Source organism: Blennius ocellaris (genome assembly GCF_963422515.1).
Source record: "Blennius ocellaris genome assembly, chromosome: 8".
Lineage (NCBI taxonomy): Eukaryota > Metazoa > Chordata > Actinopteri > Blenniiformes > Blenniidae > Blennius > Blennius ocellaris.
The window spans coordinates 23,496,914-23,512,771 of NC_137657.1; the positions used below are offsets into that span (position 1 = coordinate 23,496,914).

Here is a 15,858-nt window from a genome sequence, read left to right on the forward strand (position 1 = left end):
CATGTTCAGAGTAATTTGTTGTAATGAAGAATCTAACTTTTGTAAGAATTAATAAAGGCTGTTTCAAGAAAGTATTTACAATTGTTTTGTTTTGTTGAGGTTTTTCATCTAGAGTGTGCGATCTGCTAAAGAAGCCAAAAGACAAAATGGAAAACTAAATATGTACAAACCGCCAGCCTACACTATTGCATTTCAATAACAAAAATAAATGATTTAAAAAAAATAAAAGGAAATTGAAGGACTGGTTTTTTTGAGTACAGCCCAGTTTAAACATCCTGTAAAAGGTTGACTTTTCAAGCCAAGAACAACACAAAAACTAAAAGGCCTTTATCAATACACAACAAAACACTATCAATATTGGTTTTGTAAATGCTTTGAGAAAATCGCAAATATTCCCCAGTAAAACTAAGCAAATCAGACTTTATTAATCTCCTTAGGGAAATTGCTTTTCTTACATTTAGCCATTCTATTTCTCAGAGGCAGTGAGCAGCCACAGTAGGACAACCCGACTCTGCCCAAGTATGTACCACCCTGTCTTTCAGCTTTTGGAGGAAATTTCAACACCTTTGCAACCCTAGTATTCATACTGGTAGATAATGTAAGATAAAACAAAATCCTTTATTATAATGCACCTCAACAGTGTTAAGAGTGAAGTGTCATGGTGAGCTAAGCTTTTAGTTCAAAGTGTTTCAGAGGCTCCTCGTCCACTTATGATCAGAATAGTTAAGGGCAAACAATACTAGCAGTATGTTTCAACAGTACCACTTCTGTTCACTGTGTGGCAGTAGTGAGTCATCGTTCCAAAGAATTTCTGTTGCTAAAAAACAATTTTCTATTCTCACTCCCGCAGCAATCTACTGCCGCGTCTTCCGTTCTTAAAATCAATGCAGGAAGAGCTGCAGGGTGACTAACAGCTGCCTTGTGGCAAAAAGCGACGGCACAAGTTTCTCGTTCATGTTTCAGAGAAAGTTTTTTTTTTTTTTTTCTTCAGTTGACTTAAGAAAATATCACATATGGTACTGATATAAGACATTAAAAACAGGACCAAACAATCTCAAGACTGGATGATATTTTCACGAGAAGTTTTGATTTGTTTAATGAAATGAAAACATCTGAGGTGATTTAATAACGTTTATCGTGATCATAATGTATTTGGAGAGCTCGATTTATCTTCTCTCAAACTATAGGAGCACTGATTGCTTTCTTTTCTTTGTATTTTTGATTGTATTGAGTTCTAGTGGATCATCAGTCATTTCCTAGCATCACAATCTAGATGTTCAACGACAGTCGATTAGACCAGCTCCAGAAAAAAAATTCCATCATGTTTTTGAAAAAGTCTCAAATATGTTTCCAGAACAACACTGAGGGATTTCTAAGCTGTGATCCTGTACTTCTTGATCTTCACCCTCCCGACACGTCCCAGGCTGCAGTGTTGATGGGATTTAAAGGACGGCATTAAGAGGATAGAGTCTTTGGCTTATTAGGGAACTGAGTAAATTAGATCCAGTGCAGTGATCTAACCTAACAATTTCATTTTAAATATGCGTAACCCACTTTTTAGTTAAAAAAAAAAAATACACACTGAACGTGGCAAATCTTGTTGAAAATATAAATGGCGGACAAGCTGAACGGCAATTATGAAGTTACCAGAAAAATACTGTGCAAATCATTTTGATTCGTTTCGTCAGTGGTTTTTCTCTTAAACCTCCAAAGATATTGAGTTATTCCTTTAGCCCTTGGACATCATAAACTGATTTTGTGGCTGTGAAGCTTCAGAGACAATTAGCTGAACATTTTCACCTTTATTTAATATTATAGGATCAATATAGTAAAGTCAAGAAAAACGTTATGACCTATAAAAGTGACACAGTGGAACACAACACACACTTCTTTTAAAACTCCAGTTAAGGGAAAAACAAACCAACTTGTGAAGTAAATGTAAACTATTTGATGGACGTAATGTCTTTACATCCTTATTTTCTTGTTTGGTGTGTTTGTTCATGTAATGACAAATGCAAGCAACCAGACGTGTGTGTGTGATTTTAATTCAGGACCAAATTCTAAAATGACATCAGAAATGTGTGTGTGAGGCGACTCCTGTATTCACAACACAGAGGAAAAGCACAGCTGATCTTTATCCCAAGACGGCAGACGGTCGACGTTGTTCTGCTATGTTCTGTATTTACAGTCTGTCCTTGAACTGCTGGCGATGAATATTTGGTCACTGTTCCTTCCCACGACAGGCGAGTTTTATTTTAAATCCTTCAGACCGAGCAGTCTAGATTGTATCAAAGGTCAGTGTCGCGTAAGTCTCCAAATCGCCGCTTCACGCCAGTCTGCAAGTATCCCCGCGTTCTTCTACTTCACCACCGTGACCACATGCTTCTCCTTCTCAGACACCACGGGGACGGCTCCGGGTCTGCTGTGCTTGCGGACGTTGCTCTCCCTGGAAAACAACACAGAAGAGGAAGTGTGAGCGACTCCAGCTGCAGGTGAAAACATTCAGGAGTGGAACGGAGGAGAGAGGGAGGAAGGGAAAAGCAAACAGGAGGAGGAGGAGGAGGAGGAGGAGGAGGAGGAGGAAGAGATTGACTGTGAGACTGTTGACCTAACACCCACGTCACGCGCTCTCCTAATGCACTCTGGAAATAATGCCGAAAGCTCCAAAAGTAAATCATTCACAGTTCAAAAACAAAGTCTGATGTCTCCCAAACTGGCAGTAATTACGAAGAAAAAAAGAAAAAAAAGAAAGGAGTGATAGGACGATGTGTGAATCGGTGGGCGACTGGGTGAACTGGGACAATCAATCCTCCATACAAGCATGTAAAGCCGATCGCGGGGAGCGATCCCATCTGTGAGATTTTTCCATCAGGCTGGTGGAGCTGCCGGGGTCAGAAATCTCCTGGCAGCCGGCCAGGTCACCGTCACCTCCACATGGACAAACGGCGAGCCAAAAGCCCAAACAAGCCACTTCCAGTTCTGCGGGAAAGGAGGAGGGGGGGTACTTACTTTCTGCGGCGAGCCTCCTTCATGATCCTCAGCTCCTTGGTCTGGTGGAAGATGTTCTTTGGGAGATGTCGGTGACGGGAGATGCGTTTGATCTGCGGGTGGTGCTGGAACTTCTGCTTCAGCTTCTGGTTGTATTTCACTGCCTGCTTCTCTCTGGGGGTCAACTACGTCACCGTGGAGAGGGAGAGAAGGTCACACGAGATGAAGCCAAACGACTACAACCTTACCTGCCTCGTGTTGTGGTCTTGAAAAAACCGCTGTCAACAACATGACGGCCCCAATTTATCCTACTGGAGAATTGTTTTTGACAGGACACACGTTTTGGAAAGGTATCGTCGTTTACAAATGTTGCTTATACAAAGAATAGGGTCATGGCTTTAGCAGCCGCAAACAATCAAATCAATCAATTCGGATGTTTCTCGATGAAGCTGGAAACACTTTAGTTTCCTCTGTTCCGTTTCAATGGTTTGAGAACAATCGCCACACACACGCACACACACACACATACAAGCATGACGTGTGGACACTGCAGTTTGCAAGCCAAGGCACCGAGTGGCCGCCACACACACAAACACGCAGACATCATTACAATGTAAACTTCAACGTTAATTCTAATGGGTGTTCATCATCATACAGGCTCTCAAGAGTCCAGCGTATAAAATTAAAAGAACGGGTCTCATCTGACCCAGATGAAGGTGTGGTAAATGTACACACTGAAGAGGAATCCATCATTTTTATTATTGGCGACATACCATCTGCTAGTGAGACTTAAGGAAAACAACCTGATTGCAATGATTTGCATATCCCGAATTCCAGATTCTATTCCCATCAAAACATTTACAAGATTAGATAGTCATGCCACTCATTTCTTCCCCGAGTATAAAGACAGCACTTCGTAAATACTGTCACATTTACGTCTTGATTCTGATCAGTGGACGGACGGTATAAGGGCACCTACACCATGTTTGACACCCTTGAATGTGGTTCTCTGCTGTTTTACACGAGCACATACTCTGGTATTCAACATAATCCAATTTTCTTTTGTTTTCTAAACAAAATGAGCGTGAAGTATGAATGTATCTGCTCATGATGTGACAGAAAATACTGTGGGGAGATTCCTTTCTTCAGGCATGATTTGCAATAAATCTAGGTTGAGCGGTTCATTCTCTCCTATCAAAAGCTTCCTGTATTTCCAAACAGATTCTGCAGCCTCCTGTTGCTTGGTTTTTGTATTTCCAAAGTCATTTATGCGGCACTAGTTCACAGCAGCATCTACCTCCATGGTGCGAAACGCTACCTAATTGTTTTCAAATCTGTTGACTGCAGGGACGTTAGGAAGGCCCTGGAGTTTGGTGTGGAGCCCATGAACAAACTCATACAGGAGTGTGGCGTGTGTTCAGCTCAGGTGGCACTTTCTTCATTACTGACAGTCACTGTATGCAGCGCGACATCATAAAACGCTGGAGTGTGCAGTAACTTTATTTTGACGACAAGCTCATTCAAAACCAAATCAATGTCCGTTAAAAAGTGAAGACACCAGCTCAAACGGCATCCCTCCCTCTCCATCTCGCTCATAAAAACTGCCGGCCAGCTGGTCCGGTGTTGGCCGGGATTGCTCTCCTGCGAGGCTTTTATTCTAATTAAAAGCAATGATTTGTCTCAGATTCAATTTGCGGGAGAAGAGCCGTTAGAGCTGATCCTACTGGTACTAATATCTCTGCACACACACATCCCGAACACTGTTCGGAGAGCCCCGAGTGCATGAAGTGCACGACGTCGGAACGTTCTCCTCTCATGAGCTACGCCAGAAATTCAATCCGAAAGAAATGAGAGAAACAAACATACGGAGACGGGTCACAAAACAGCTGCTCGGACAGACTGCGTTAAAAAACAAACCTAACAAAAAAATCACCCTCGCAGAAGCTGAACAGGTGACTGTACTCACTCACAACTGATGCACCGTTAGACGGGGTCAGACAAACTAAACTAAGCTGCACACGGTCTACTGCCAGCAGCCATTCTGCCAACAACTCCCACGACTGTGAGACGGCAAGGAACAACCAGATATTTTGATTTATTTTTTTAAGATGTTGATGTATTTGTTTTATAAAACCGTTACCGGTGTTGATGACTCGATTAAATTGGCACCGTTGTCCATTCAGTGGCCGTGTTGAGTCACTTTAGTCGCGGTCTGTCCCCCTTTCAGGCTGATAGCTCCTCTTAGCGGGAGTTAGCAGGGATGTGTGTGTGACTCGTCGGCGAAAGATCACACACAAAAAAAACCAACAAATGGGCATAAAGTGATGTAAACGTCAATTCCTTTGTACTTCCAGGCATCAGATGACACCACCCTTGACCAAACTATCTGAAACCAATGTTTTACATCTAGTGGAGAGGAAAGAAATCAACGATCAATATGATGTCAATATTGGAAAGGGAGGGTTTATTGAATGTGAGGCTACTTGACACCTCAGGGTGTCACACCGCTGCTCTTCAAAACTGTTAATCTCACCAACGACTGTTGGTACTGCACCATTTCTCTGTATCCATATGCTTCCAGGGGACAGAAAACACGAACATTTATGAACATATAGAAATAACCTCAGAAAATGACTGAGGTGTGAGATGATATTTGGATTGTCGCTCTGTCCCAGTGACGTGACTATTTTAGGCTAAGCTAAAACTTGCAGGTGGAGAGTTGAACTTGTTCATTCATCCACCTTTTACACATTTGCTTCATCCAAGAAAATGATGGGACAAAGTAAATCACCAGTTCAGGTAGCCATAGTATCTGTAGGAAATCCACACAGGCAAATGCAAAACACAAACGCTGCAACAAGGAATGAAACCATGGTCAACTGCAGGGAGATTAAGGAATCATAATTTACAGTAGCTTATCTTATTTTTGCATATATTGTTTGTTTGTTTTTTTTAAATATATAACAAATGTTCCTTGTGTCTCAATGTGTCAGTATAGTCTATTAGACACCCGCTCGTTCACTCAGGTCTAAAAACATTAGCTGCATGAAACCTGATGTTTACTTGCTGCGATGTGTTCTCCAGGACACACTGGTAAAAGATTATTCATCTAAATGTGGTTCTCCCGGCTCAATAAAGGTTTAAAAAAATAAAATCACAAAACTGCATTAACCATCCGTAGTACAGTACACTGATCCTTTCATCATGCAGCACCATCACTTTAGTGAAGCGCAAGAGTGAAACATTTCATTCTGCTTTGATGCTGTAGATGAATGAATGAATGAATGAATGAATGGCTGGGATGAGTCAGCGCTTCCAGGACGGGGCAGACTAATTTGAACCAACTGAAAACAAACACAGTCCGACTCACTCAACAAGTCCTACGCCCAAAAACGTGTCTCACTCGAGCGGACGTTGGATGCTGCTCGAAGGCAAAACTGTGAGTGAGAAAATTAAGAGATGTTTATGAGAGGAGCAAAAAAAAATGCCACGCGAAGCCGAGTGTGATGCCTCCAGACGCAGACGGAGCCTCGATTCAGCGTCTCAGCATTCCTCGATAATTAAAGACCCTCTCAGTACTAGTTGATTGTTAATGCTTCATTATGTTCGGAGTGGCCCCGGCTTTAAGTGATTGGCTGATTTAAACTGCTGATAGGAGCAGCCCTTGTCTGATCTCTTTAAGTGCAAAGCTTGCAAATAAATCTTCCTGTGCACAGTGACAGTGGAGCAAGTGCCAAAAGCGGGCCAATTTTCCACTCTGGAGCTGCATTAAGAGAATAAGCACGGGTGAATCTGAGTGAGAGGTGGCTGCTGGGAGATGACGCGCGAGATGCTGACGAGAGTCACACGCGACTGGGATTTTAACTGGGAGCCCTTTTAACTTTTCAGGACTTTAGTTTGACATTAGAAAACACGTTGACCTCGACTCCTGCGATTACATTATTTGAAATCGACACGTGTTGTTCACAAACACAGCCAACTACAAGTCAGAGCAGATTGCTCTTGATTTTTTTTTTTTTTTTTTCTTTTCCCCCCAGGCTTCCGTCCCGCTGTGCCAATTGGTACATCGTCCTTATTGAGAGTGATTCTACCCTAAGTCAGCATCCATCAGGGCTTTTGGCAACGGTGGGTCGGGAAGCTCCTGGCACCACCGCTGGGTCCGTTCACTGCTGTGATGGGCGCCGAGCCACGGCCGTGTCGAGGAATGCAGCTAACTCATAAAACAAGATCAGGTAATAAAACTGGAGCGAGACACAGTGAATTTGACCGCCGGGGGGAAATACTGCAGCTGATGGCCGAGTAGATATTGTGATGAGAAATTACCCCCCCCTTAAAAAAAAAACCTGCCTATAAGCAGCAACTTCTCTTTAATGTGATGTTGTGAAAGCAGGGATGATACTGAGCAGGTGACGCGGGCGCACTCACCACTCCTAGTTTCTCGGCGGCGTTGGCTTTCCACAGTCGGATGTTCATTTCGTCGGAGCCGCTCAGGATGTACCTGTTGTCCGCCGACCACTTGATGCAGATGACGTGCTGCATGCGCTTGGTGTGGTACACCTCCCTGAATTGAAAACAAAACAAAATTGAATGCAAACACTAAGCTTTTTATGACCTTCGCTGCCCAGTAAAGATAAATTATTAAAAAAAAAGAACAGCCATTAAACAAAACCAGAGCAGCAATACTCTGCTGCTGCAAAACCTCATACATGACTGGTTGTGGTGGGTGAATACAAAACCGACTAATCCTCAAACTAAACATTGCGCGTTATGGCGTTCTGTAGCTGCAAGGGCTCAAGCCCTCACGTTACCTTCAAATATAGCTAAATATAAACACGCAAACAGCTGGTTTGAGTTAAAAGGTGGCGTGAGTGGACAACAATACTTGTTTCTATGGTTACTATAAACAACATTTTTTTTTATGGTTTAAACGTGTGGACTTTAAATTGTATATATTGCCATTTCATGTAAATGCTGGGTGATGGCTATGCTTTACTTTTATAAGGTTAAAGAAAACCCAAACAAACAGTAAGAATAGCCAACCAGCGGTGAAAGAAATTATATAAATGCACGAGAGAACGTTGGGCTTTTGCTGCAGTTGAACGGTTTGTTATCCATCCACCTCTAATACCATTTAACACCACTGACACTTTGGAGCAGCGGGGGGGCTGGACTTGATCCCAGTCGACTGAGTGAATTCTCATTTTTCTGTTTGGCTGAAGTCCAACAGGTGTCCTCGACAGCACCGCTGTGCTGGTTGGTACCGAGACCAAATCACTGATGTTCACGTTAAACATCTCAAGATAAACAGCTGATGGTCGACTTATAGCAGCTCAGGACGTGCAACCACATTGCACCGTCAATAACAGTGGTTTTCAATTATGGCAATTTCTTCTAGAAATTCAGATCAACGTATTTGAAGCAGCTATGGTCAACTTGCAGGCCAAACAACGAGCCACACTTGAAGCCACAAGCAAATCCACATTTTATCTATTCAGCTCATCAACACCAGTTCCTAATAATGTGACTGAACACGTACAGTAATTCTGATACATTTTACTTTCAAAACTGACCTGCTGTGTCCTGCGCTCTTGGAGAAGATGCGAATGGTCTTGTCGAAGCTGGCGGACACAAACTCCGTCCCGGTGGGAGAGTAGTCAACATCCAGCACCGCGGAGACATGGTCCATGTGCACGGTGACGGGGTTGGTCAGGTACCTCATGTCGTACGTGTAGAGGCTTGTGAGACAAAGGCAGACCGAGATGAGCGACACTGTGGGGAGGGGAGGGGGGGGGGGGGACTAACACACCATATGGGAACTGGCTGGGTTTTCATTCCGAGACTCACTTATAGTCTTCATTGGCAGATGTGAAGTAATACGCTTCCATTGGATTCCAGCACACTGTGTTGCTCCTCATTTTCATGATCACCTGAAGAAGAAAAGGGAAAAACCGCAGCGTGTCAACCGTTTTCACGCGCTCGTAAGGAAATGTGAAGCAAAGGGCTTGGAGTTTACCTTCCTGAGCGGTGTGGATTCTCTCATGTCATAAAGCACCACGCTTCTGTCAGAAGCACAGCTGGCGAGAAGTTCGGTCTGCGGGGCGACCAACAGTGGAAGATCAGCAGCGTGTCGGTTTTAAATCAGTCCCCACTGTCTCCACACAGGAGAACTGCTCTCAACACGTTGGCAGAGATCCGCAGATACACCACGTGCTGTTTTACCTCCACGGGGTTGAACCGGACTGAGCTGAAGCTGTCCACGCCCCAGGTGAAGGAGCGGATCGGGCTGCTCCTCTGCTCGTCCCAGATGTCCACCTGCTGGCCACACGTTGCAAACACACCCTCCTTCCGGTGATGGTCCAGTCCTGTGAACACAGTCTAACACACAAAGTTCCTTTTTTATTTCCCAGCATGACAACATTGTGGATTATTGAGTATAACATCCCAATAGATGTTCAGTGTTCACACCTTGCCCAGGATGGTATTAAGTGGCTCCTCCTCCTCTCCGTAACCCGGCGCCTCCATTTTCCACTGCTTGATCGTTTTGTCATCGCCGACCTGTTAACGGGCAGTGAGCCCAGAGTGGAAATATTGTTGTCGTTTCAGGTTTTAAAAACTCTTAAGTCTCAGCAGAGCAACCGTTACCGTAAAGAAGGAAGTTCCACAGAAGCGAACGACCATTCCCCTCACAAAGCCTTCATGTGCTTGGAGTGTGCGCACACACTCGTGCTTGGCAAGGTTCCACACTTTCACCTGAGGTTTAAATAAGAAAACAAGTGAATGAACAAAAGTGAAAGAAAATTCTCCTGATGAACAGTTAGGCCTGAACACCTCAAAGTGGAACCTGCCACGTTAAAAATGCACAAAACATTCTAGAGAACGACATCAACATGTAGGTTATGGTGTCAAATCTGACATTTACCTCTCCTGTATTGTTTATTAAAAAGAAAAAAACACAGGAACCGAACAATAGACAAGACCGCGGCGGCGGCACTTTTTACGACTTCATATTGTGACCTGCATAATGAAAATGGATACGCAAAAAACCGAATGGAAAAAGCAACCGAACTGCATGAACAGAAAGTCCCACTCGGTTGCCTTTGCCCAATATTATTGTCGTTTACTATTCTTCGGAGAGACATGATCATTTTCTTGATATCGTGATTTGAATAACAGTAACACAGGATTTAGGCAGATTCTTTCTCACTCTTACCGTTTTCTTGATCTAATCGGTGACACTGACTAGTTGTGAACCAGAAGTCGGTACAAAGTTGAGAATTGACTTCTTCAGAAAATTCTCAGATTTCTCAAATACAAGACTACAAATACAATTACTCGCTTGCAGTGTCTGCCAAATGCATAATTCTTTTTTTTATATTAATTAATTTATTTGTTTGATTATTTGAAAAGACGCTATAAAAATCCCAGCCATTAAAATGAAAAGACTTTTTTGTTTGTGACTGTTCTGCACCATCCTACCTCCCCATCGCAGGAGGCGGACAGCAGGGTGGAGAGGCTCTTGCAGTGCTTGGCCAAGCAGTTCACTCCATCTCTGTGGCCATCCAGGGAGGCCAGGAAGGGCTTGGCAAACACCCGCTCCAGCTTTGTGGCGTTCAGAGCCCGCGTGTACTCCCGACCCACCTCGAACGGATGGAGGGACGGGTCATAGTTCCTGGGGACTGAGGAGAAGACACTGAGAAACAACAGTCTGACCCAGTCGTTTTGAGACCAACCCCTGACTGTAGCAAACTGCAATTAGCCTCGAGCGTTTAAAAAGTCATATTTCCACTTACCACGCTGAATGTCCAGCTTGGTCTCACGGACGTATTCGTCCGGATTCCTAGAGAGAACTTTAACTTTCATTTTGGAGCTGTGTGGCGGCGCATAAATACGAGAAAATAAGTACAATTCAGCGAGAAAATCATCAGCGAGGGATGCCTGTGGCGGCCATGTGTCGGCTCCCGAGTTGCATTGTGGGATACACGGTCCTCCACGTTACGTCACTCACGAAAAAAACACACCAACCAATCAAATCACAGAATTTAGATGAAACCGGAATATAAACACACCGGAGTGCTTTTCAAAGTAAATACTCTCGAGCCTCAAGGCCTCCACTGTTTACAAATCCAAGGTACAGAGTATAAAATGATAAATCATTCAATATGCTGTATGAAGTAAATATGCCCAGTATAAGATATGAATGCCGAATACAGATAGTCAGAAATGCAACAGTGGAAAATGAATGAATTTGTCACCCTAAATTGCCCTTACGTGTGTGTGTGTGTGTGTGTGTGTGTGTGTGTGTGTGTGTGTGTGTGTGTGTGTGTGTGTGTGTGTGTATTTGCCCTGTGATGAACTGGTCACCAGGTGAACCCTGCCTTCAACCACATACTGTACATAAGGCAATACAAACATTGTACAAGCAGTGTTGTAGACTAGTCTGTCCTGTAAAAATGTGTCAAAAGCTGCTGCTCGTTGTTATATAATGTCTGCTGCATGATCTCTGCCACATTCACAGCCTGATTGTAGGCCTGGGACCAAGCATGTTTTTTCATCCTATTTCTCAAAACACACAAGACTGCCGAATGGTGCATCAGGGCGATTTAGGAGTGCCTGTACACAATGCTGACTGAAGAATAAAATGGGTGTACACAACCCCAAAGTCCTGTCTGCATGTCCTCACATGTGTATGGACTATGGGAGGAAACTGGAGAGCAAATAGAAACCCCATAAGCACATGGACGAATCCTAAACCTGTTGTCACATATCCGTCAAAAAGAAATCCAGTCTTAAATCCGCTGTCTTTTATTTTAGCACCGGAAGTGGTTCTGTCAGCATCCACCATGTGTTGAACGTTAACTTTATTCCGCGCAACAAGGTCGAAAGTGAAGCTTCAGCTGGGACATGGACCACAGCCACATGTCTCCTCCCGGGTCCGGCTGCTGATATGCGGGGACATGCGGAGGCTGTGCTGAGATTGTGCGGGGCTTTGTGGCGTCTTAAACTTCCGCTGCAGTGACTGCTTGAGACATTAGCAGAAGTCGCGTGGTGGCCAGCAGCCGCTAGCTGACAGCAGCTAGCCGGTGATCATGAGCCCAGGTCCGGATCCAGTCGCCGGTACCGAGGACCGGCTGGACAGCAGACCCGGCTCCGCCGTGCACCTGGCCGGACATGTTCGGCAGGTGTTCAGCCACGTGCGGATCGAAAACCTGGTGGCGGGACTGAGTGGGGGAGTGGTGTCCACGCTGGTGCTGCATCCGCTCGACCTGGTCAAGATCAGGTTTGCAGGTAGAGATTGAGCTCAAACTCTAAATTCTAAATTGAAATTGAATGGAAACACGCGGATCAGAGACGATGTGAAAGTTGCAGGTTGGACGCGTTGTACTAATGGAGTGACTTTTAATGTGGTGTTGCAGTGAGTGATGGTCTGGAGCTGAGACCCCGGTACTCTGGCATCCTGCACTGCATGAGGAGCGTGTGGCAGCAGGAAGGCCTCAGGGGACTCTACCAGGGGGTCACACCCAATGTGTGGGGCGCGGGGGCCTCCTGGGGCCTCTACTTCTTCTTGTAAGTAACCCAACACTTCACAGCTGCCAGTCTTGAGTCTGTGGGGTGACCTTACTGACGGAGACCACCATGGAGAACTCATTCATTGCCTTTTATCTCGTTACTTCATGCTCCCATATGATCTAAAATTCACCTTCTCATGGTTTTCTATCAGTAATATGTCCCCATAGCCTGTGTGTGAGGCCCCAGAAGTTTCGGTCACTTGGTCACTTCCTCTGAGATTTTCCCTTAGTGATGTCATGCAGGGAAATCCCCCCTCTTTTTTTCCTGGTAGTGGTAGCTACTTGATAGTAACTGTAACAACACTAATTAAATTTTAAATAACCATTGAGAAGCTACTTCAAACTTGACGGTTTCCAGTCCAAAAACAACATAAAACCTGCACACCTCAATAAAACCCAGCCTAAATGTCAACCTCTGTAGAGACTCGTGTTAAAACCATAAAGCCATTCTATTCATACTAAAGAACACGTCATAAGTACACAACTGCCTCCCAAACTCGTCCAACCTGGCAACACTGACCTTCTCCCTGGGAATGGCGTGGAGACGGCGTGGACAGACACAGAAACTACCTGTTCTCAGTAGAGCTCACTAGAGGCACTTTTAGACTGGCTGAAATGCTGGATTAGAGGCTGGATTTCTGGAAATACACTTTGAATAAATTTGACCTCTGACTCCTATATGAAATTGTTGGGAAAACGTAATAATATGGGCCCTTTTAAAAATATTTTTACTCTGCTTCATAGGATGCAGTTCACCATATATTCTAGCTTCAGTGATTCCACTTTACCTCAGCTGTGTTATTTAAGCCTTTATTGGGAAAGTGACCATATTTGGTGACTTTTGCAATACTCCTGTTTCTTTTAAACTTGTAAAAGTTGTCAAGACTGCACAAACAATGTGGGTTTCAAACGCATCCATTGAGTATCCGTTGAGTGAGCCATATTCAGGATGTTGATACAATATAGAGTAGGAGAGCGGTATCAGTTACATAAATCCACAAAGATAATTGTTAAGTATATGTGATTCTGGTCAGTATATTATTTATTTATTTTTTTAATGATTTTTGTTTATGGTCTGTTCAAAACATTGACAGTGAACACGAAGTCAACGTCAAGTGTAATCTGTTAAACACAAGCAAACGGTTTGAATTGGTATTGGAGCAGAATACTCCAAAAGCCTTTCAGGGTTAAATATAAATGCTCAATTGCCATAAATAGGTTTGTATATGTGTGTGTATTGCGTGAATGATTTAGTGTTAAATAAAAAACATTATTTATTCCCCATCCTGTCTCTTTCCCGCAGCTACAATGCAATCAAAGGATACACGAAGGAGGGCCGTCAGCGTGAGCTCAGCGCCACGGAGCACCTGGTGTCCGCTGCAGAAGCAGGTCAGTCTCGTAATCAGCACACGGTCAAAAACACCAGCCAGATCGCACCGCTGCCGGCCAGACCGAACTCGCCACCGACCACGGGGACGGATTAGATTACTAATTAGATCACCGTGAATCCTGGTTACATGCAGCATTTGCTTCGCTCTGATTATAGTTAAACTGTAATTTACATGCCGTGTTTGGATGGTAAAAAGCAGGAACTTGCTATTAATGTTTCGAAGAAATGCGCCCTGATAGGACTTGTTCTGGATGCCGTTTATGATTCTCAATAGCTGACATATTTATTCACACTGCAATAAACCGATCCAGTTCTCAACCATTAACAATAGGGACAGTGTGACAGATCTCTCACTAATATCTCCAATACTACAACGCTCACCTCACCGTGACCCTGACTAAACCTGCGTTTATCTTTCTCTTTGGTTAATATTTCACAGAATTAGCACAGCGCACACCACTGTTGCCGCTGCCGCCGCCGCCGTCTGTATCTGATTTAATAAAGCTGCTGATGCTGTGCAAATATTTCTTCATCTCAGGCATCCTAACACTCACCATAACCAACCCCATCTGGGTGACCAAAACCCGGCTGGTGCTGCAGTACGACTCGGACAAGTCCAGTAAGCAGTATAAGGGCATGGTGGACGCTCTGGTGAAGATCTACCGCACCGAGGGAGTGCCGGGGCTGTACAAGGTGAGACACGGGACGGCGGTTATGTGAACACCGATGACGACAGGTTGTTTTCGGTAACTGGGCCACTCTACTTTGAGTAAAGATGACCTTTGTCCTACTCGTCTGTAAACATTGTTCTCGAGGTGCCACTAGAGGGCAGTATTGCACTACTGCACTATTGTTCCAAGTCCTTGCATGAAGATGGCCAGAAACCTTTTTTTGTTTTAACTATAGTAAAGTAACTTAAACTATTTGAGGGTATTGAGACTGTGCCTTTCTGTTGACAGGGTTACGTTCCCGGCCTGTTGGGCACGTCTCACGGAGCGCTGCAGTTCATGGCGTACGAGGAGTTGAAGAGAGACTACAACAAGTACAAGAACGTGGCGTCCGATGCGAAGCTGGTGAGTCATTGCGGGGGGGGCGGCGCAGACGGCGGCTTTCGTCACATTCGTCCACGAGGCTCATACTTCACGAGTCTCACCACCTCCTTTTGTGTCTAAACAGAACCCACTGGAATACATCGCGATGGCGGCGTTGTCTAAAATATTCGCCGTGGCCACCACCTACCCCTACCAGGTGGTGCGGGCTCGCCTGCAGGACCAGCACAACAAGTACGCCGGTGTCATGGACGTCGTCGGCCGGACGTGGAGGTGTGGTGGCTTTCCGAATTTCGACCGCCCGTGTACGTTTTGAATGTCGTTTCACGACGCCGACCACTTTCCTCCGCAGGAACGAAGGAGCCGCCGGCTTCTACAAAGGCATCATCCCCAACTTGATACGCGTGACCCCCGCCTGCTGCATCACCTTCGTGGTTTACGAGAATGTCTCCCGCTTCCTTCTGGGACAAAACAGTTGAGGGACGGAAACACGGGACGTACAGACGACGGACTGCAGACTCACTTAGTGTTGGTGAGGAGACGCAGAGAGAAGCACGGGGAAGAATCAAGAGTCGGCAGTGGATTCTTTTCATCATCGTATCTGTATAGTTAAAGATTCAAGCGCACAATTAACGCACAGAGAATGTTTACCGCTTATCATTCTCATGGACGAGATACTGCTGTGATGAGCTTTTTGAAAAAGTTAAAAAAAAGTTTTTAAGCCATAGTCGTTTACATGTTTTCTGTCCACAGAAAAAGAATCAAGACTGAACCGCAAAAAGGCTTTCATTGTCAGCCTTGAATTAAATTATTCAAACAGGAAAAATTAAATCGCTCCCTACGTTGATACTTCATCTTAAATGTG

The 15,858-nt window shown here is 44.5% G+C and overlaps 2 protein-coding genes across 3 annotated transcripts; one reads left to right on the forward strand and one right to left on the reverse strand.

Annotated features, from left to right (window-relative positions):
* Positions 1–2,023: 2,023 nt before the first annotated feature.
* On the reverse strand, positions 2,024–10,930 carry dcaf13 (ddb1 and cul4 associated factor 13). 2 transcript variants are annotated; one of them, XM_080500281.1, is made up of 11 exons: positions 10,779–10,930; positions 10,465–10,664; positions 9,631–9,738; positions 9,454–9,543; positions 9,208–9,363; positions 9,002–9,079; positions 8,833–8,915; positions 8,559–8,723; positions 7,414–7,549; positions 3,010–3,173; positions 2,024–2,446 (listed from the first exon to the last, which is right to left on the reverse strand). In XM_080500281.1, the coding sequence occupies exons 1-11, from the start codon at positions 10,846–10,848 to the stop codon at positions 2,359–2,361; spliced, it is 1,338 nt and encodes a 445-aa protein (XP_080356407.1). In that variant the 5' UTR covers positions 10,849–10,930; the 3' UTR covers positions 2,024–2,358. The 2 variants fall into 2 exon arrangements, with proteins under 2 accessions (XP_080356407.1, XP_080356408.1); XM_080500282.1 differs by having other exon boundaries at positions 10,465–10,657; positions 10,779–10,836.
* A 939-nt stretch (positions 10,931–11,869) lies between these two features.
* On the forward strand, positions 11,870–15,766 carry LOC308133718 (solute carrier family 25 member 32-like). Its single transcript, XM_080501208.1, has 7 exons — positions 11,870–12,273; positions 12,402–12,552; positions 13,858–13,943; positions 14,483–14,637; positions 14,904–15,017; positions 15,121–15,266; positions 15,346–15,766. The coding sequence occupies exons 1-7, from the start codon at positions 12,075–12,077 to the stop codon at positions 15,470–15,472; spliced, it is 978 nt and encodes a 325-aa protein (XP_080357334.1). The 5' UTR covers positions 11,870–12,074; the 3' UTR covers positions 15,473–15,766.
* The last annotated feature ends 92 nt before the right edge of the window (positions 15,767–15,858 follow it).